This window comes from Adiantum capillus-veneris, chromosome 6, assembly GCF_014529385.1.
Source record: "Adiantum capillus-veneris isolate H3 chromosome 6, ASM1452938v2, whole genome shotgun sequence".
NCBI classification, from domain to species: domain Eukaryota; kingdom Viridiplantae; phylum Streptophyta; class Polypodiopsida; order Polypodiales; family Pteridaceae; genus Adiantum; species Adiantum capillus-veneris.
In genome coordinates, this window is record NC_140936.1 from 87,838,045 (window position 1) to 87,860,645 (window position 22,601).

General features: G+C 45.6%; 1 protein-coding gene across 1 annotated transcript in view; it reads left to right on the forward strand.

Annotated features, from left to right (window-relative positions):
* LOC147455847 (coiled-coil domain-containing protein 39-like) overlaps positions 1–22,601 on the forward strand; it is a 200,788-nt gene that overhangs the window by 168,242 nt on the left and 9,945 nt on the right. Inside the window, exons 12-13 of the mRNA XM_086514496.1 lie at positions 17,675–17,847; positions 17,927–18,073. Coding sequence (XP_086370622.1) covers positions 17,675–17,847; positions 17,927–18,073 — 320 coding nt within the window. The remainder of the gene's footprint in view (positions 1–17,674; positions 17,848–17,926; positions 18,074–22,601) is intronic.

Here is a 22,601-nt window from a genome sequence, read left to right on the forward strand (position 1 = left end):
TGATGCTACATGGACAAGTGATGATCTATGCACTTTATGGTGCATGCTTGGCTTTTTGGGGAGTGTTAGCTATGAGTGTAAGCTAAGGCTTACCCCAACAGACGCCCTCGTAAATATGCCCTCGTGAAGATGCAAGTTCATTGTTTTTCCTGCTGCTGCAGGTTGCCTATGAGCCTTATTTAGTGCAAAGATGCAGTTTATTTTTAGTGTTGAAATTGGAAAGAGAGAATTTTTCCCTTTGGTCAATGCTTCTTGTGAAGTAACTCTTCACCTTTGGAAGTGAAGTCACCCTTCATTAGTAGCTGGAAGCTTTTGAGCTTGCTTGTTGCCTTTGGAGTTCGAGATGCAAATCCTTTTGACTTTGGAGCTTGAAGATTATTGAAGCTTCGAATTCAAATGCTTGAGAAACAAAGCCTTTGGAAATTGAGGCCTTGTCATGCTTGAAGCTCGATGTTGACGTTCGTGGGATCTTCCTTTGGTCCTTTTCTAATTTGAATCCTTATGGAAAGCTTTGAACTCGTTTCAAATTATTTTTTCTTGTCGAAGCTCTGTGTGGAAAGGCCACGATTTTGGGCTTTGGCAAGAGAGAGCTCAGGCTAGCCGTGGGTGCTCCCCTTGAAGGTTTTCTTTGAGTTAAAGTTTGGAGTTTTTTTTTTTTTTTAAAGGGGGTTTTATTGCAAGTTGCTTTTCTCAAAAAAAAAGAGAGAACTGACAAGCTTTTAAAAGGAGCAAAAGAGCATGTGGGTTGACTCCTCCTCAAAGCTACATGGGGATTATGTGGTGATTTTAAAAAGGTACTGAAGGCTTCTTTTGACAAAAAATATCATTAGCATTTAATGCCTTAAAAAAAACGCACACAAACAGACACTTTAGGCTTCTGCAAAATTAGAGGATGGTGCTTAAAACTTGTCAATTTAATTGGGCAATTGAAGCAATATTCTTTGTCGATTTGAGCACGGAGACGCGCTTCGGATGCTCTCAGTGAGAACTAAGCACACGGAAAAAACGATGTCAAAAATGCAAATAAAATACTGATGCATACGCTTGATTGTTAATTGGCAAGTCCTAATGCTAATTGAGCATATAATGGTGAGTGAGTAGTGGCTCAAGAGTCTTGAAACTCTAGAACATGCCCATGCTAACCAATTGGACGCCAATTAAACATGAGGTATGCAACGGGGAGAGTAGGCTAGATTAGGGGTTTCTGCCTAATGGCTTAGCGGCGGAAATGATTAGGCCAAGGGGAACCGTGGGCTCTAATACCACTTGTAAGGTTTGATTAATTAAGGTGGATAGAGATTAGTTGCATTCATGATAGTGAGGACTTCATAATAATCAGGAGCAAATAGAGAGAGAACACTCAATGAAAAATAGACTCGCTTGATTGATTTGGATAAAGAGCAAAGTGCAAGCTAAGCAATATGGCCTTATATTGGATCAGAGAGAAAGGTGGCATTTAATGGTAGAGAGTAACGTTCATCACACGTGGGAAAAGAGTCAAATAGCATGTGGCTATACCAAATAGGATGTGGCTATATAGAATAGCATGTGATTATGAAGAAGCATATTCAGGGATATCTATGTAGTTGGATGCAATGCTTCTTTATAGCCACATGCTATTCTATATAGCCACATGCTATTTGATCCTTTTCCCACGTGATAAACGTCACTTGCTAGCATTAAATGCCACCTTTTTTTCTGATCCTATATAAGGCCATATTACTTAGCCTGTATTTTGCTCTTCATTCAAATCAATCAACCGAGTCCATTTTTCATTGAGCGTTCTCTCTCTAATTTGTTTTTCTCCTAATTATTATGAAGTCCTCTCTACTATGAATGCAACTAATCTTTATCCACCTTAATTAATCAAACCCTTTTTTTTTTTTGGGAGAAAAAGATCCTTCTATTAGTTAATGAAACTGCCCATAGGGCTACAACCTCCTCTACAAGAGAGGGCTACAACAATCATGATGGGGAGACTCTCCCAATGAAAAAACAACATATGTACAATGAGGCTAGATCAAGAGATGGGAGGAGGGAAAAGACACACAGGTGGACGGTAGTGCCATCTGAGCACACCGTGGACCATGGTGAAAAATGGCCCAGGACGCCAAAGTCGAAGGAAAGCCTCTCTGCGCTCCTGCATGCGGTCGAAACTGCCCTGGAGTCTCTCGAACTGCCCTCTGAGAGTATGGACCAGCTCAAGCCAAAGACCCCGAAGAGTCTCTGCTGGTGGTACAGGGCGAGCCTTGAAGATGCGGAAGCAACGGGCCCGCAAGATGAACCAGAGTGTCAGGCCACTGATGAGCTCCCAACACTCCTCTCTCTCACTGCACCACTCGTGTGGAGTAAGCTCTGTGGCAGGCTGGAGTGTAGGTCGCCCCCCTGCATCACTAGCATCCTGTTGGTGGATGATAGCTCAAACTGAAGTGCCGGGCCCGTAAGAGTGGACCAAGCAGCTACCCCCCAAGTGTACTGCCGAGCCGTGGAAAGAGCGGACATCAGCCAAAGAACACGAAGCCACACCTGCTGTGCCAAGGGACAGTCCCAAAGACAGTGACGCTGACTCTCCACAAGATGGTCACAAGCTGTGCATGCGGACGAGAGACCACTATGCAGAAGCCAGCTCCCAACTGCTGTAGCTCCGTGTGCGACCAACCACTGAAACAAAGTGACTCGCCTTGGCTGTATGGAGTCCCACAACCTCTCCCAAAAAGCTGCCAAGAACTCAGCTGTGAGACCCTCCTCTTGCCAATGAGGTGCTGCAGTAGGGCGAGCCTCTCTTTGTGCTGCCAGTATGTGACGTCCCAGTCGAACAGTGTGCTGAAAGAAAGGGACACCTGGGTGGTCTGCAGAAGAGAAAGGGTCCCTCCAAAGCCACTCTCCAAGATCCCACTGTACTCGTGCCAGTGGACAGCACTCCCAAGCCCACAGTCTCCAATATCCAGTCTCAAGAGCAGCTGGGTCAGGATCGATGACACAAGTCCTCCCACAGATGCCCACCACTCGGATCCTGTGAAAACAGCACTCTGCTACATGCAGGGCCTCTACTCCAACTCGTTGTAAGCGTCCCTCACCCTGTAGCTCGAAAAACAGGCAGGGAACAGTTTCTGAGCAAGCCCGAACAGAGATGAGAACCTCCAGTCGCGTGAAGGCTCCCATCCATCTGGGCGCTGCTGACTCGAGAGGTGTGAGAGAAACCAACAACTAAGGTTAGCAGTTGCCACATCCTCATGACATACCCCCCTCTTGAAATCGCAAACGTCCTTGATTGCATACCATAAATACATGCCACTAATGATCTTGTGTTGTTAGCACTCTTTTAGCATCGCATGTATCCGCAAGAAAGGTCATAACATATAGATACAAATGACTTAATGAGACCTTCATACTTTTGTCATTTTCATCTATTACACTGAATTCATATGTACATATGATATGCTAGCTCTATCATTATCCCTCCTTTGCACACGTTGGGTTAGGGCATAAGTAGAGTGTAACCCAAAGACCTCAAGGTAAAGTTGCAATACATTTGGTGACTTTGACAGTTCATGCTCTTCCATCCATAGGTGGATAGTTCTTGAACTTCACCACATAGCATCTTGCAACGTGTTCCTTAACTTTCTACCTGTGCAAGAGGCTCTTCCCTTTGCAAACGAGCATAATTCCACAACACTGTAGCGTACTACCGACGACAAAGTAAGCTCAAATTTCAAGATGATTTACCAATGTGTCAAAGAATCCAAGCAACCGCCTCAGAGAATCGGCGAGCAGCGTGTCACCTAGCAGACCCACATCACTCCCGTAGGAGATCTAGTGGCCAGTCTACCACCGTGAGACCTCTCCCTATCTCATCTTGGTTCATACTTGCAAACCCTAAAAACGGAGCAGAAAATCAGCCCTAATTTGACTACTTTTTGGTAGGGCAAACATGCGGAATTTCTTGTTTGCCCTGTGAAGAGGAACCCTCTTCCATAATGCTCTTCCCTTTGTCGGCCATAGTATAATCCTGCGTTCTTGTACTCTGTGTCTTTACCCAAAACAACCGAGGCTCACTTCTTGAGGAAAAAGTGATTGATATCCCTGCAATGGAACCCTGAAACCGGCCCGTAGGGCGGTAGGCTTTGGCTTTCACCCGAAATTCTTTACTTTAGACACACACAAAGAGAACGTGCAAAGGAAACCTGTAACGGGAATTAACACTTAAGTACACACACGGCTCAGAAGCTAGAATGCTCCGAACAGACGCCGACAACCTGTAGGTCCCAAAATTGGCGCCCCGCCCCTTTCTGTATTTCTTTATACTTTGAGAGGGTAAATTACAAAGTAGAGTCCTGGGAATCCTTTATCTATATCAGCCTCAAAATTGGCGCCCCTTTCGGTATTTCTTTCTACTTTGAGAGGGTAAATTACAAAGTAGAGTCCTGGGAATCCTTTATCTGTATCGAGCTAGATACACCTATTTTGGCCAAATTTTGGCAGCATAACAGTCCCAAAACTTGCGCGAAACCAATTCCCCTACTGGGACTCTCTTCCACTGGCATAAACCCTTTGATTCCTGCCCAAAAACAGTAAATTCAGCACGCTATATTTACTGGGTTTTGCCCTGTTTTCAGCCCCAAACAATCCTCTAATTGTCCTCTGCCAATGGGGCACGATTCCCAATGGTTCTGGCGTCCGTATGGCTGAAAAACAGTCAATTTACAGCGCATACACAGCACTGAAAACGCACCTGTACGGTGAGGTTATGACCCTCACCGGTGCCTGCTTTGGAGTAGCAGTCAGCTACCCCTGTTCCTGTTCAAGGAGGCTCTTGCCTCAGCACAAAAGCATGAAACCACACAGCTATACATCAGTCAAATGAAGAGCCCTCTTGTGGGGCATCACATAATTGCACGTAGGGGAGAGAGAGCAGTGTGTAGCGTGCAGGGTATCACTCCTGGCACCACTGTAACAAACTTGGACACTCCAAGTCAAGAATCAACCGCGACAGCACCAAATAACCACTTCAAAACAATTCACAGATCACAATAGATTTGCACTGGCCCGGCAGAGTTCCGTGCCTAGAGATATTGGCCCCAAAGACTGGCGCCCCTTTCGGTATTTCTTTTTATATTAATCAATCATCAAAGTACAAGAGAGCGGTTAGGGTTTCACTCTCAGACTCTGCGTCCAGATGCTCTGAGAAGTGAGGCCCTCACCACTAATTTAAAGGTTACAAGGGATGCCCAAAAGCAGAGCCCCAAAAGCTTTCAAAATCAAAAGCATCAGTTCTCTCCCTTAGAGAGTCTCTTTTTTTTTTAATTTAAAAAAAAGCAAGTTCTCTCTCTTTCATGCAAAAAGCAACGCCCAAAAGCTGCCAGCGCAAATTGCGGCGCAATTTCCGGAAAATCCGTACAACCCTGCCACGTGGCACTGGCGCCAGAAATTAGGGTTTCAGCCAACAGTTAGGGTTTCCAAAAATTAGGGTGTGCTGCGAATTAGGGTTTTTGGCAGTTTTTAGGGTTTGCAGGAATTTTAGGGTTTTTGGTAGAAATTAGGGTTTCTACTGTCCGCCACGTCATCACTTCGTGACATACCCCCCTCTTGAAAACATTGTAATCGACCGCGATTACGCCTGCAAAACCGACAAAAGCCATAAACCATCTTAGCAGACACTGACTGTTAGTACCTACGTACTAGGAACACACATCTAGCACATGTACAAAATCGACAGTCACATCACAGGACATCACTAGACATCACATGACATTCAACATTCATTCGGATCTTAGACCATGATTTATCGGCAATGTAGCTAGCAATCACATCTAGGTCCAATCGGGACCTCACCGATGTCCGATTGACTAACCCCTATTGCAACCATGTCTATTCGAGATCAAGTAGACCAAAATGCTGCAGTCATTTCGGCTATCAGTTCCTGCACTCACAAGAAGTCAAGAACAAATCAGTATCATTATCAGGAATTCCATTTCATAAAGTCATCCAGCAGAATAGTCTTTTTCATCAAGTAGCCTTCCCGAAGGGAGTATCCAGCTACTGTCTCCCCATCCCGTATCCGTGTGAAAATATCTGCAAAATTTGTATCTGTGGCACACTGATCGACCATATCCTCGAAGCTCCTATGATGTATCGCGGAAATAGCCAGAACCAACGGTTTCCGAGACAAAGCATCTGCCACCACATTCTTCTGTCCCTGCACATGGACAATCTGGAAGTGGAACTGTGACAAGATGTTCGCCCACCGCATCTGTTTTTCCAAAAGCTGCTTCTGTGACAAGAAGTAGCGCAAACTCTGATGGTCTGTAAAGACAGTAAAATCCGCTCCGAGTAGGTAATGCCGCCACTGAGTAAGAGCATGGATAACCGCCAAAAGCTCTTTCTCATAGATCTGTGTTGTCATCTCCGGCCTAGAGAACAAACGGCTCTCATAAGCTATGACATGGCCTTCTTGCATCAAGACCGCACCCAGACTACGACCACAAGCATCACAATATACTTCAAATGACTTCGGCAAAGTCAAAATAGGTCCCGTAGTCAATTTCTCTTTCAATGTCCGAAAGGCAGTCACCTCTGTGGGTCCCCACGAAAAAGGTACTCCTTTCTGTGTCAAGGTATGCAAAGGGGAAGCAACCTCTGCAAACTTTCGTATGAACCGCCTGTAGTACGAACACAGTCCCAAGAAGCTTCTAACTTCATGGACATTCCTCAAATCGGGCCAATCACGGATAGTCTCTATCTTGGCCGGGTTCATTTGCACTCCTGCTGTTGACACAATGTGTCCCAAAAAATGTATCTCTGGTAGGAAAAAATCACTTTTCTTAGCATTAATCACTAATGTGTGATCTCGTAATGCCTGAAAGACTTGAAGCAGATGATCTCTGTGTTCTGCCTCATTCTTGGAGAAAACAATGATGTTGTCAAAGAAAGTGCCAACAAATAGCCTGTACTCTCGAAAAATCCTATCCATCATCCGGTTAAATGTCGCAGGAGCATTGGTTAAGCCAAAAGGCATCACCAAAAACTCAAATAACCCAAAAGTCGTCCGAAAAGCTGTCTTGTAGACATCTCCTGGCGCTATCCTGATCTGATGATATCCACTCTTCAAGTTAATCCTGCTAAAGCACGAGGATCCCTGTAACCTGTCGAGTATATCATCGATCCTAGGAATCGGAAATCTGTTCTTGATGGTGATTTCGTTGAGAGTGCTATAATCGATGCACATTCTCCAAGATCCGTCTTTCTTCAAAACCAACACTGGAGAGCAATACGGTGAAGTACTAGGCTGGACAGGACCCTTTTCCAAGAGGTCTTTCACTGGGTTCATAATCTTTTCATTCTGTACTCGGCTCACACGATAAGGTGGCCGATTTGGTGGCGTGCTTCCAGATATCAGATCAATGGTATGATCTTCAGGCCCTCTCAAAAGCAATCGGCATGAGCGTGGAGAAAAAAATCTTGGCGTTCTTTTCTTCAGGTCAAAACATATTCAACCTTTATCCATCGTTCAGTTCTCCCAAAAGAATGAGTAAGAAAACTGAAGTTCATCAAGTACAATCTCTAAGCCCTTCATTTATCAAAGTCGCTTTCTCGGCCCGGTAGTCAACCACGGCGCAGTTCTTGTGGTACCAAGGGATCCCGAGTAGAACGTCACTCGCGTGTCCTGAACACCCCTGTCATTGCAAACAAAGTTTGCCAATGCTCGGTGTAATGGCAACATCCCATCCGGGTGCCAGTCGAACTACCTCCGCCTGTAGCGTCAGTCTATCGGGCGTAGTTCCAAATCGATCCGCCAATTTCAAGTGAAAAGAAGTTGGCCTTGGCTCCTTCAAAAGAGCTTCCTGATCCTTCACTTTGCCCCGAAGGGCAAAGTTTGTACTTTCATTCATTAGATTCGGTGCAGGTCCCACGCCATGTGGTACCAGTTCTACTTTTCTATCTGCCTTTTCTGCCACATTCCTTAGCTGCTCTCGAACTCTCAGACCTGTCGTCGTCTTTCTGTGCCTTATCAGGGCACTTCGCGGAAATATGTCCATGTTCCCCGCATCCAAAGCACTTCCCCTCTCTGATGAAGCGAGCTCTCTCCTCAGGAGTAAGCTTGGGTCGTGCATCCTTTTTTTTCTCTGGGTTGCTCTTTTTCATTCTACTTTCATTCCCCGAAGTCTGTTCGGCTCGTTGTGTCATGGCCTCATCTGTGGGGTAGGTCAGACTGCCAGAGTGAATGGCAAAGCCCCGCTTCGCATGACTCATCAACTCCTGAATAGAAGCTGACCTCTGTTCCAAGCAGTGATCTCGGATCTTTGTAGGTAGACCCAAGGTAAACCGCTCAATCTGTTCTCTGAACGAGATCTTCTTGAATGAAGAGGCGGGTAGAAAAGAGTTCCAGAATCTTTCACAATAAGCATTGATTGTATCTTTCTTGGTCATCCGAAGATGGTTCCAAGCAGCTCGTACATCTCGTTCATATTCTTGCGTCAACCAAGAAGAAATAAAAAGCTTCTTAAATTTCAGCCATCTAACTGGCGTAGTCTTGTTTAAAAGAAGCATGGACCACCAAGTACGAGCATTCCCCTTAAAGTAAGAGGCAGCTCTCCGAATCTTGGAGTGCTCTGAATAGCGTCCTCCCGCGAAAGCGATGTCAAACTGCTGAAAAAAGACGCAGCCTTCGAAGCATCCGAGTATCCTGAAAAAGTATCAAACTTGATCGGGTGGCCACCTTCCTTAAACTCTCGGACTTTCTTGCTTTTATCTTCGAGAAAGTCATACTGGTTGGCTTTGTAAAAATTCTTCTTGTTCGCATAAAACTTTCTGTCATCGGAATCTGAGCTGTCTGTAGACGAGTCCTCAGTAGAACTGTCAGTCTCTGGGCGAGATGTAGCCTTCTTTGCCTTTTTCTTGCCCTTTCCGAAGCTTTGTGTCTTGCTTCGCTTTTTGCTTTTTCTGTCTTCTTCGCTCTAATCCGAGGAGCTAGAAGAACTGTCAGAAGAAGAAGAAGAAGAACTGGGTACTCCTTCAAATCGAACACGCTTCTTCTGTTTCTTTGCCTTGTCAAATGTCAACCGACGACCCAAATATCCCGGGAAGTCAGTGCCTTTCTTCTGCTTTTTGCCGTGCTTTTTGTCTTTCTTTTGCACGTCGAAAAGCTGAGCAATCCGTGCATCAACCACGTTCTCCAGTTCCTTCTCCGTATATTTCTTGGAGGTAGAAGGTTTCTTGAGAGCGGGTTTCGGGAGTGGTGTTGTGGTTCTCTGCCACTCCATCTGTACCTCTTCCAAAGAGGTCTGGTTCATATATTTTGCCATCTTCGGGTCCTTGGCAAAATTGAGCATCATCTTTGTTGCATCGCCAATCAATTGACGACGCTCCATCTCTCTTTGCTCCGCCTGAGTAGGCCGAGCTGGGCCATACTCTCTGTCTGAATCTTCGTTGTGATCCCAACCCGCATCTCCAGATGCAGAGGGAGTCGACTGATCATTGCCTGAAGCCATAGGTGCCGCAGAAAAAAAATATCGGGGATCGGATTTCCTGTAGAAGAGAAATCGGCCGTGCTCTGATACCAGTGTAACAAACTTGGACACTCCAAGTCAAGAATCAACAGCGACAGCACCAAATAACCACTTCAAAACAATTCACAGATCACAATAGATTTGCACTGGCCCGGCGGAGTTCCGTGCCTAGAGATATTGGCCCCAAAGACTGGCGCCCCTTTCGGTATTTCTTTTTATATTAATCAATCAAAGTACAAGAGAGCGGTTAGGGTTTCACTCTCAGACTCTTCGTCCAGATGCTCTGAGAAGTGAGGCCCTCACCACTAATTTAAAGGTTACAAGGGATGCCCAAAAGCAGAGCCCCAAAAGCTTTCAAAATCAAAAGCATCAGTTCTCTCTCTTAGAGAGAGTCTCTTTTTTTTTTAATTTAAAAAAAAGCAAGTTCTCTCTCTTTCATGCAAAAAGCAACGCCCAAAAGCTGCCAGCGCAAATTGCGGCGCAATTTCCGGAAAATCCGTACAACCCTGCCACGTGGCACTGGCGCCAGAAATTAGGGTTTCAGCCAGCAGTTAGGGTTTCCAGAAATTAGGGTGTGCTGCGAATTAGGGTTTCTGGCAATTTTTAGGGTTTGCAGGAATTTTAGGGTTTTTGGCAGAAATTAGGGTTTCTGCTGTCCGCCACGTCATCACTTTGTGACAACCACACTGTACATAGAGGGAAAGGAAGCACTCCATAGCTCTTAACCTGTGAGACAGGTTCTCAATGAAGCATCCCCCCAGCATAAATCGAGCGCCCCCTCTTCTGCCCTTGACCTGTAATGCATTTGTGAACAAATAGATGCAAAAGGAGAAGAGTTTCATGGCTACCAAAACCTGCATATCGCTGAAATCGCAGCAAAACAGCCCTGTAAACACGCATCTGATGCCTTCCAATGCTGAAAATGAGCTCCATGGTCCTAGGTAAAGTCATGGGAAGCTCAAAAATAGAGAGAAATGGCTGAAAATCAGATTTATCAGCTTCCAAAACTGCTCCAAAAAGTCAGCTGCGAGTTCTCTTCTCCCAAACTTGGTAAATTGACCAAAAAGTGCCACTTGGCACTCGTATATGCAATTTTCCGTGTTAGGCTTCCTACTTCAAAATCTCTCAACTGGTGCATTAGTTGACTTTGCAGCAGAGTAATAAAATGTTTCCCTTGTCATTCTGAAGCTAATGACGCGAAATAGCAGTTTCCTAAATTTTAGGAGATGCTTCCGTTAGGCTCCCACTGGTCTTCTGACCATCTATCCTCATTGGGACCGCATCCAAAAGTGCAATGCGGCCCAACTGTGTTACTGTCGGATACTTTCTGTTGGTGATCCCACCTTAACTTTATGCCTTTATTTAGTTCCCTTCCTAGTATCCACCAACTTGCTAAGTGCGACGAGGGGACCTACATGATCTTGAACTAAGCCTAGACATCCTTTTACTTTACGAGTTCCAGTGCCGACCAACTTCGCGTGAAACTACCGTTCACATTGGCCATACAATGTGCGACCATTTGCAACTTTAAAAAGAGGGTCTCAAAAATTAAACAAAAATCATTGGAAAGAAACCAACAACTAAGGTTAGCAGTTGACACGTCCTCATGACAGAGGATGGCATCCCCATCCCTAGAGAACTCTCATATGTCCTCATCTAAAATCATGTATGGTGACTACCCCTTGGGCAATGCATAGAGAGATTTGCTCAGGGGGAAATAGCATATTGCAATATAAAGTGGCCTCTCCGTCTCTGCTCTCACCCTGGCCCACATATATCTAGCACGCTCATTGTAACAAACTGCTGACGTGTCGACCTACTGAAGAACGGAGCTACCGGTTGAGGGGCCTAAACCCTAAGAAGAACAAGCAACAGAAGAAGTGTCACAAACTGATGACATGGTTGCCTGAGAGCAGAAACCCTAACCCTAATTTTTGCCAGAAACCCTAACTGCTGAAATCCTAATTTTGTTGCCAGAAACCCTAAAACTGCAGAAACCCTAACCCTAAGGACAGATTTCCGCATTTTGCGCTTGCTGATGATGTGGCAGGCTGTACAGATTTCCGTGATTTACGCTGGCGGTTTTTGGCTTTGCTTTTGGAGCAGATGCTTTTAAGTTTGAAGGCTTTTCAATGTAATTGCTTTTTAGGCCAAGGGCCTTTAAATATGAGGTTAGAACTCATTCTCTGGCATGCTTCCTGGAGAAGGTGCAGAGTCTGGAGTACCGGCTTGTACTGTGTTGATGCAATATAAAGAAATACCGAAAGGGGCGCCAAGGTTTGGGGCCAATACTCTCTGGGGTGAAATTCTGCCACTCCGTGTCGCGTGTCGTCTCTCTCTATTTCAGTTCAATTGTTATTTGAAGTGCTTAAAGTGGTTTAGTCTGTTCTTTTCTATTGGCACGTGGTGCCCGTCTTGTGACAGTGGTATCAGAGCATTAGGCGTGTGCTTTTCTAAAAGCATACCGGTCCTACAAAAGAGCAGACAGAGCTATTGGAATTTTTATTTGAGGCATCTTCGCTCTTCGCCCTCCAACCCGGACTTATTAGCCACTCCCACCCTTACTTCATCGCGCATCGGGCGCGCTCCCGTCTTCACCGCTCATGTCTTACAGGGCATAATCCAATTAAGATCACTTGCAAGAGAAGGATCTAGATTTGTTTCAAGTCACTGTTTTTCTCAGAAGCAGTGCCATGCAGATGTTGATGTCTACAGCTACCAAGCAGCATACTTCAAGTACTTGGCAAGCTTTCAACAAAAAATAAATAAAAAATTTCCCGAAGTTATATGGTTTCTGACATCTTCCTTCGGAGTGCAACTTCTGGCAGAGTGGGGGATCCTGAAATGCTTGCCATGGAAACCCTAGCAGATTATAACTTGAAATTTCTCGACATCTCTTAGTAGATGTCTCTTCACGAGCAGATGACCTTGGAGGTTCGGTGTGATTGCTATCTCTTGGGACTACCATCGCCGCCAAAGAAACACTGTCTGTCCAAGAGCTAATGGACCACGCTGTGCTCGGCTACGACCTCATGGAAGGAACCTAACCCTAATTTTTGGTGCAGGTTTCAAGATGGAAAGTTAGTCGACTTTTCGAGCTCGACCAATGTCGAGATTGCTGTTTAAGTTTGAGTCTGTTTGATCTTATTTGGTGATCCTGTTTGGAATTTGTTTGAAATGGATGGTATCTGTTTTGAACCTATTTTGGTGCCAATTTGAATTGTTTCACTCTGGTTTGATACTGGTTTCAATGATTGGTGATTTTACTCCCGGGTGGAGAAGTGAGAAATATTGTTTTGGTATTGTTTGAACCTCGCAACGACGTAGGCCGATGCTTGGGGAGCGTTTCGTTGTGTGTTTGAAAACCTTCGAACGACGCAGGCCGATACCTGGGGAGCGTTTGGTTGTATGCTTGTAAAATAATTGTTGTTGTGACTCCCGGCCCAGACCTGGATGGTTATGCGGGAGAAGTATTAAGAAGTCTGAGCAGTGGTTACTCTTAGCACCTCCAAACGACGCAGGCTGCGGTTTGGGGGGCGTTTGGTTGTAAAAGGCCTCTATATCTCCCGGCCCGGACCTTTTTAGGTTATGTGAGAGGAATGATGAGGGAGTCGTTGAATATCTCCCGGCCCAGACCTTGTTAGGTTATGCGGGAGGAGTGTTTATCGGAGACTTTATGTTTCTATGTCTTGTAACATGCATATGTGAGCATTTGTGTTGCATTGTGATGTGCCAACCACTGAATATTCCTAATTGGATTAGATTGCCTGGGTATGTAATTTTAGGGCATCAAGATACCCGTGGAAGATCAGCACGGTCTGGGTGTGATGGCTAATTTTACTACGCCGGAATATCAAGATTTCCGATCTGGACAAAAGGAGAAGCTAACTCCTTGATCAAAACAACCAAAAGGAGAAGCTAACTCCTTGATCAAAAGAGCAGAAAGGAGAAGCTAACTCCTTAATAAAAAGAGCAAACTGATTGTCCCTCGGAATGTCCCTCGGAAATTTTTGAGCTAACTTGAGTTGTTTTGCAGATATGCTGTAATCGAGGACGATTACTCTCTTTCAAGAAGGGGAGATGTAACAAACTGCTGACGTGTCGACCTACTAAACAATGGAGCTACCGGCCGAGGGGCCTAAACCCTAAGAAGAACAAGTAACAGAAGAAGTGTCACAAATTGATGACATGGTTGCCTAAGAGCAGAACCCCTAACCCTAATTTCTGCCAGAAACCCTAACTGCTGAAACCCTAATTCTGGAAACCCTAACCCTAAAACCTGCAAACCCTAATTCTGCTGCCAAAAACCCTAAAACTGCAAAAACCCTAACCCTAACCCTAAGGGCAGATTTCCGCGTTTTGCGTTGGCTGATGACGTGGCAAGCTGTACGGACTTCTGTGATTTACGCTGGCAGTTTTTGGCTTTGCTTTTGGACCATATGCTTTTAAGTTTGAAGGCTTTTCATTGTAATTGCTTTTTAGGCCAAGGGCCTTTAAATATGAGGTTAGGGCTCATTCTCTGGCATGCTTCCTGGAGAAGGTGCAGAGTCTGGAGTACCGGCTTGTACTATGTTGCAATGTGACATGAAACGTTTCGGGGTTTCGTGCGTTTCGGGGTTTCGAGGTTTCTGAAACGTTTCGTTTCGGAGCTCAGAGAAAGCGAAACACAGGTTTCGTTTTACATGTATGTACTTATAATTATACATTGAATATACATACAAATTCACTTGTCAAGACATGTGAAATACCAAAATCTAGATGTGAGACTTGAGTCACGAGTGAAGGTAAGAGCTGAAATTGAAATACCTAGCCAAGCCAAAACCATGATAAAGTACAACGGCAAAACAAATAACAATGTCTAAACTCATGTTCTCATAACAAGAATCATGACTCAAATCACACCAGCAGTTCCTAATACATGATCTAAATTTTGAGTCCTGACCAAAAGACCAATAATACATGAGTTAAGTTTTGGCCATACTACATAAAATGCCCAAATATCAATAAGAAACTAGCTAGAGTCCTCCTCATAAGGCTTTGTAATGGGTTTAAAAATCCTAAAACACCCGTTTTGGGTCAGCAGGTCAAAAGGGGAGAAAAAAAAAACATAGTCTCGTTTCGCCTGTTTCGCCGAAATGTTTCGGCCGTTTCGCCGTTTCGGAGTTTCGGAGGGCCGAAACGCGTTTTTATGTCACAATGCTATGTTGATGCAATATAAAGAAATACCGAAAGGGGTACCAAGGTTTGGGGCCAATACTCTCTGGGGTGGAATTCCGCCACTCCGTGTCGCGTGTCGTCTCTCTCTATTTCAGTTCAATTGTTATTTGAAGTGCTTAAAGTGGTTCAGTCTGTTCTTTTCTATTGGCTCGTGGTGCCCGTCTTGTGACACTCATCCCTCCGAACAATATGAATGAGAGGGTGCAACTCTTCCTTGAATATAACTACCACATCTCTTGACCCACGTCCTCTATGCTTTGATCTCACCTCCAGTCTACAAGTGTTCTCCCAATGGTATCCCGTCACTCTAGGAAGTGTGACACCAAGAGTTTGATGTGTCTCAGAGTAGAAAATAATGTCTCTTCCCTTGAAGCTATCCTCAAATGCACCAACATCTAGCTTCATTGATCCATTATAGTTCCATATTGCCATTTTAAGGTGGGTTCCATAGGTCTTGCACCATCATGTAGTGCGGCTTCCAAGATCACCATGCTACCCCCTCTATAAAAAGAAATATTTCCCTTCTCCCTCGCAGCCTTGATTTTCAGCATCAGCTCTTGCATGTGTGCAATTTTGTGCCAACATGAGGTCATCACCTAGAAATATCCCAGTTTTTTTAAGAGTTGGTTTCTTCTTCAAGAACTCTCTCCTAGTTTCCACAGTGGGGAAAAATAAAATGAGCGCTCTTTCCTTAGAACTCCGTTCCCCATCGTTTCCTTTCTTCCCCTCTCTCCATGCACCTGTGTGTGTGGCTTCAGCCCATGCGTTTCAAGAGTTCTTTCACTTCTTCTTCCACATTTCCACCAATGTCCTTAAGGCCTACAACACGCACGTGAAGGGCTCTAGTCTTCTTGTCTCCTTTGAGAGAAGAGCAGCATGGTATCAATCTCCTCCATGGCGAAAAGTCGGGGAGGTCTCACCCGGTCTTGAGTGATGATACCATGTATCTTCATGTGTGCACACCGCCTATGCATAGATCTCCAAGGCCCTGAGCATCTCGAACAACCAAGCTAGACTGCTGCTCGATCAAGTATATTGAGGGGATATATGGTACTGTTACTCAACACCACCTTGAGTGGTGTTGGCAAAATCTCTAAGCTCTCTCTAGGCTGGCACTTTGTGTGTCAACGTTCTCTTCCTCAAGAGTGTCTCTCTAAACCGGCATATCTCTAGAAGAAAGAGCCCCAAGTATCTTTGGTCTGTGTATTCCACAATCCGAGAAAGTGGTCCAAACCCCTCTTTCTAGAGACAGTGATCATCCTCGGATCTCATCATGAGCAGTGCAACGGCATAGGTAATGCTCCTTTATCTCAGGCTCTTGCTGACATGTCTGACATATCCTCTTCTCTTGAGGTATCCCTCAGTATCTTCTAGTCTCTATCTCTAGCTAATGTGATGAGACCAATGGTACTTCTCAAACCATGTGAGAGATGGGTATCCATGTATCTTGGCCACACGATGAAGCCATCCTCTGTAGTATGAAGGAGAGGTGCTCTTGATAGAAGGCTATCTTTGTCCCCAGCTCCTTCGAAGGTGCAAGCAATGTCATCTTGGTATCCAATTGAGTGAGATACTGCTTGGTAATCTCTGAGTGGTTCAAATTAAGCGATGGTGCATCTACAGAGTACTGAAAGAGGGGTAGCTTGTCCATGCTAAAGCCATGAAGCTGAAACCAAGATGACACTTGACCATACCAGCATGAGTTGTCTCCGTTGCTGGCCAATTGTCGGGAGGATTCAAGAGCTAGTCACGATATCGATGCCAAGGAAATCCCATAAACTATGAATGAAAGACACAGATTTGGTGAGAGCCTCCAGTTTAATCAGTCCAGCCCTCAGCTCTAATGATTTCATGTGGCACTAATGCATCAAGTAGACCTGATGATGATTGCCCCTAAGCCTATGGACTCATCTTAGACTTTGCATTTTCATATAAATGGCTTCTATACATTTGTTTTGTAAACATGAATCGCCCAATACTTGAGGAACAATGTAACAAATGGAGAACCATTTTGCACCATGTACGTACATCAATTGTAGTCTGGTTTTATTTTCAAGAGCTTATTGAGCATGATTTTGTTGCGAAGTTGGGACAGTATGGAAGACGTTCTAGTATGTATGCTGGAGCAAACCAATTCGTAGAAGTGGTTTTGATGAAAAATAAGCAGCAGTCAGTGTCTGCTTAGTGCTTGATTAGCATGGGATTTTCTCTCTCAGAAAAGCCCATTGTGGTGCAGGCTCATATGGATGAATCTCTGTTAATTTCAAATGAGGAAAGATTGAATGTGCCATAGTCATAAATGCATTAAATACATAGATGTCTCAGGTATGGATTGTCAATATTTTAAAGAGCTCATTCTTTTGCCAAAGGATTAGCATTCAGTAATATAACCTGGACTGACACTAATGTGAGCCACCTCAGTTACTGACAAGCATGGACCACCTCTGCTTTTCCAAAAGCTCACTGGGTTTTTTACTTTATCAAAGCAAAATTGCAATATTGGAAACCTTGCTTCTTGGCTTCGTGAAACATAGCTTTGAACTCAAGTGATAATGTTCTTTGCCAATCTGTATATATTGATCTGTTTGGCATCGTAATTCTACCAAATGAAATGTCTCTCTCACACACCCCCCAGACACACAAGAATTAACAAATCCATTTTTGAGCTTGTTGTTGACTTAGATTTATTTGGCACTTTGTGACTTCTAATGCAAAGAAGTATGTGCATGCATGCTTTACATAGGTTGTCTGTTTCTTGAAATTTAAAGCCTTAATGAAATTCTGGGGGCAATAGATTAAACTTATCATCATCTCCTTATCTATTCTACTTAGCAAATCTAATTTGTACCGTATCAAAGCTTTTCAACAAGGCGTGTTCATACTACATAGGAGTAGTACCGCAGCTGTTGAATCTTTCAACTGAAGATATTCTTATTTGTACATGGAAACAGATGCTGTCTTTGGGATGGAGGACATGAGGCAAAGACTTAAGATGAGCATGGAAGTGAGAAAAGATGAGATAGAGGGAAGGTATAGAAGGCAGCGCAAAGAGCTAAAAGCACTTCAGCAAGAAATTCATTGGATGTCTCTCAAGAAGAAAAGACTTTATCTCCATTGTGAGAAGGTGAGATGTGTGTAGTGCGAAGTTCAATAGTTTTGAAATGCAATTCTTTTCTTCAAGCTTCATGTTTTCCAGAGTGCAGCTGCAAGCAAAATATGAGGCGCTATTGAGGAGAACAAAATTTGAACCTGGTGACAAGCGTTCTCCCCAGCTATTCATTGCAAAGGCAACAAGGGAACGAGAGGCCATGCAACAAGAAGGGTACCATTTAGAACAGCGAGTACAAGAGGTAGCAAATCCATTTGCTTAAGCATAGAAATGTGACAGAAAACATGATGGAACAATTTCTTAATGCCCTTCATGTTTTTCCCTTGTTAAATAACTTCACGTTTTCTCCTTCTTAAGCAATGTTTTCATCCCTGAAAACTTAAGTAGAAGGTCTGGCCTAAAGTGAGGAAACCATTTCTAGCTTGGTTGAACTGCTGACTTGCTGGCTTTGGTTGGGAGACTCTTCAAAAGAAGCAGCTTCACTTTCATTGTGTGCGTGGAAGAGGTGCTTGTTTCAAGTGCATGAAAATGGGCATCAACGTAGAGAACTGAGCGTAATTCTCTGCACTGCAAGGTCTGTGTGGGGATTTACACAGTTTCATCAAAACGTTAATGTCAGTATTGCCTAGCCCGATGCCCAAGGTATATGTGCACTGAATATCAGGCTGATTTGTCCCAGCTATCTTGAGTCTTTACTTGTCTAGTGGCTCTTTCTCAAAAGTGGGTTGAGTCTGTACTTGTCCAAAGAGTCTCTCTCAAGGGTCTCAAGCAGAAACACTTGTCACGTAAGGCCAGCAGAGGGCTTGCTCTTTCTGAGATTTTTGATAAGCAAGGGGCCTGCTCCTGAAGGACAATCACGGGGCTCGATTGATCTCAAGGGTAGCTTAAGCAAGGACCTAGCTTTACTATTTGGAAAGATAACTTATTCAGATGCCATGTGCAGAAGCATAGATAGTGCATGTTGTTGGGTATGTCGCCTTTGGCCTATGTGCCAACATATGATGTGTATCCTCCCTAGTCCAATCGTTAGCCTATGTGGCACTTTCCATGTGACTTCCATGTGAGGTGTATGAGGTGTACTATCGTCCAAATGGGGGTTCCAAATCACTCTCCTTTCTTCATGGTTCGACCCCGGTTGATTTAGGGTTCCTCTTGGCGCCTCTTGGATCCAAATACATTGGTACTATAGGCTTGTACACCTTGCTACTACAACTCTAAGTAGCCTACTCCTTGTACACACTTCTAGCGTGACCTTATGATCATAATCTAGCTCATTTCATCTTGGTTACATATGTCACAATATGATGACGTGGCATGTCCCTCGTGAACCTAGGGGGCCGAGGAGCAAAGGCGGATGGTGAAAAGTACCTAAAGCGGAATCCACGGAATTCCGTACGGCCTGCTAACGTGCCAGTTTTGGCGTGAAAAAGCAATCGACTTGCTAAGTTGGCTTTTGATAGACTTTTAAGTTATTGAAAAGCATAGCCTTGTAAAAGAATGCGTAGGGATATTGTTATCTTAGATCTTGCAGGCACAGATTGAAAAGCATAGCCTTGTAAAAGAATGCGTAGGGATATTGTTATCTTAGATCTTGCAGGCACAGATTGAGAGCTTCTCCATGTAGTTGTACTCTTTGTCATCAATATAAAAAGAAATACCAGAAGAGGCGCTAGAGTTTTGGAGCCATTGCCTCTGGGAGTGGAACTCAACCACTCCGTGTCTACCATGTGGAATCAATTGTATTAAAGAGCCAAGAGTTTGCTCCAGTTTCGTTTGTTATTTGACACGTGGTGCCCAAGTACATAACAATGGTATCAGAGCTTAAGGCAAGCAAACGTGTCCTTCCGGATTACACTAGATGGTATTTTTGGATCCTCGCAAGTATTTGCAGTGCCTTATTGATTAACTTCGCGACATACTTTTAAAGAATCCTCAACAAAATATGCCTGTTGGGAATTTTATGCTACTGTGTGTCATGCCTCAAGTCTTTAATCCTCTGGCACTTGACAACATAAGAGCAGGTGCTTCTATCCCATCGGGGAGTTTTTTGTCAGATAGTTGCAATACCTAATCTTGCACCACCTTTGCCATCACCTCCTCCACTGCCTTTTGTGTTTCGCGGTTGGAACCCTTATTCATATCCCTATTATCCACCACTTCTGCCTGCAGTTTCTCAACCTAAGGACTTCAAAGATGGCAGATCTACAATTAAAATTTCAGTTTTTCTAGAGTGAAAGATCACGAGAAAGCATTGCAATTTCTTCAACAATTTAATAATATCTATGCACTCAGATATTATACATAAGAATTCAAAATTTGTGGAGCGGCTGCTTTCCTTAAAGATAATGCTATGTAATGGTGGAGATCTTTATCCACAAAGCCTCACACTCCAAGGACATGGCAACCTTTCAAGAATATTTTTTCTCGAAGCTATCTGACCTTATTTCAAGTACAAATGTAACAGGCTTGGACACTCCAAGCGAGAAATCAATAGCAACACACAAACGGAAACTTCAAAATCACTGAACTTTAATAGAGAGATCGTTTCATTGATTCACGAACGCGCTCGTTGCTGCTGCCACCCCCCGCCCCACCCGCTGCCCAGCCCACGCCTTCCCGCTGCCACCCAGGCCCGCTGCCCGCCCGTCCTTCGCCGCTGCCCCACTCGCCTGCCGCCCCGCCATTCGCCTTAGTTCACCAGCCCGCCTCCCAATACCTCCTTTCCTGCCAGCCCCGCCTCCCATCCCCAGTTTTCTGTGCTCATCCTCTTTCTCGACGTACTCGAGCACAGAAGGCCTCCTCTTGTCAACGACTCTTCGCCTTCTCTTCACAACAGCAGACACAGATGGAGGCTCAAGCTCCGCCACAGAGGGACTCCTTCGAAGTCCCCTCGCTCGACCCCGCTGAGCCCACCATTCAACTTGCTCTTTCACCGACAGAGCAAGCGAGCCTAGCCACAGAGGTAGAGCGCTTGCAGGCGACTTTTGTCATCTGCAAGATTCTCGGCACCAGACCTAGAAGAGGAGAGCTACGCGACCTTCTCCAGGCCCGCCTTCTTGCAGAGGTGGGCAAGATCTTGGACGTTCAGATCCTCGGACGAGGCTACTATCAGATTGAGTTTGAGACCTCCGAGATGGCGTCCAAGGTCATCGCCATGAGCCTCTTGACCATCCGAGCAGTTCGAGCCGACTTTCGACAGTGGAGACATGGTTTTGACCCTGCTTCAGATGTGTTGGTAGAGGAGGCAGACATTCCCATCTCCGTCTGCTTTCTTGGTTTGCGGAGGGAGTACCTACCACTTTGTCCAGGATAGGCTCAGTGATTGGGACTGTCCTGGAGACACCTCGCACGGCAGCCTCGGTAGCTGCCAAGGCGGCGGGCATTCCCTCAGTTCGCGTTCTGGTTAGGGATGCTCACACTCTCCCGAAGGTCATCCTCCTTCCTCGGGTGAATGGGGGTTGGTTTAGACAGAGCGTGGAGTATTCCGGCCTCCCGAACCAGTGCTTCATTTGTCAACAGATGGGCCATCTTGCGAAGGCCTGTCCACGGAGGAGGCCCCGACCTACACCACAGACTCAGCCCCAGCCTGCAAGGGTTGGCCAGCAGCCACAGGCAGACACACAGAGCACACAGGCAGAGCCACCCTCCGAGCCTGGGGCTCCAGCGGAGGAGGGATGGCAGCAGGTTCGTGGTCGACGCCGGCAGGGCCACAACGACAGCCTGGCACTCAGAGTGGTCCTCAGGCGCTTGCCTAGCAGCAGTGGGTTCTAACGGGGAACCGATTCGGTCCTCTTGAGCAGGACGAGGTCCCTGCTCCAGCCCCCACCTCAGCTTCATCCTCGACAGACCCTCCTCCCCCCGAGTTCCCCCCCTCCTCATCAGCCTCCCCCTCGCCTCGTGTTCCCGCCTCCTCTCCCCCTCGTCCCTCTACCTTTGTTGGTCCCTCCCCCTCTGCTTCTTCAACCCCCCCCCTCCCGCTCTAGCTCCACAGTCGACTTAGGGGACAAGGCCATCTCCGGCTGCTAGGAGATCTCTTGGCAGCGCCTTTGCCACGAGTCGCTTGGCGAGAGAGGGACAGCCTTTCTTGCGACCCCCTCTACAGGTACAGACGTCTCCCTTTGCAGCAGTCCCTCGAGGTCTGACGAGCTTTGACATTCAGTGCCAATGGGACTTCTTTGCCTACGACTTTACACGCTTTCTCGGCGACTCCTCATCAGACCTTGAGGCAGCCTGCTTCAAGGTTCATGTTCTGTTCCTTGCAACCAGGGGGATAGAGGCCTTGGACTCAGCAGTAGGCTTCTCTTTTCCCCTTTGCGGCAAGGACCAGACTGAGTGGACCCTCGACTCAGTGTTGGAGTGGCTGCATACACAGGCCCTAGAGTTCTCTCACCACATGGGAGACCTAGGAGTTACAGACATGCTTTTGACTCTGTGGCCATTGGCCAAGTTTGCGGTGACTCCTTTAGATGCAGCAGGATGTAGACACATTGTGGTTCACTTCTTTGTTGATACTCAGTGCTCGCCATGCTATGTATACATTCATGAGGACTCCTGGACAGAGGAGGTTGCTTTACGTACGGCTCGGGCTACTTGTGCTTGGGCCAGACACTCTTTGCAGTCACGCCTATCTAGAGGACGCTCGGATGCAGTTTACTCTCCATCCAAGCGAGCCTCGAAGATAGCACGTTTAGCTGTTGCGGCAGCATTTGTTCTTTCTCACTCCCCATGAGGATCATCTCATGGAACGTGCAGGGACTAGGTGGGCCCCA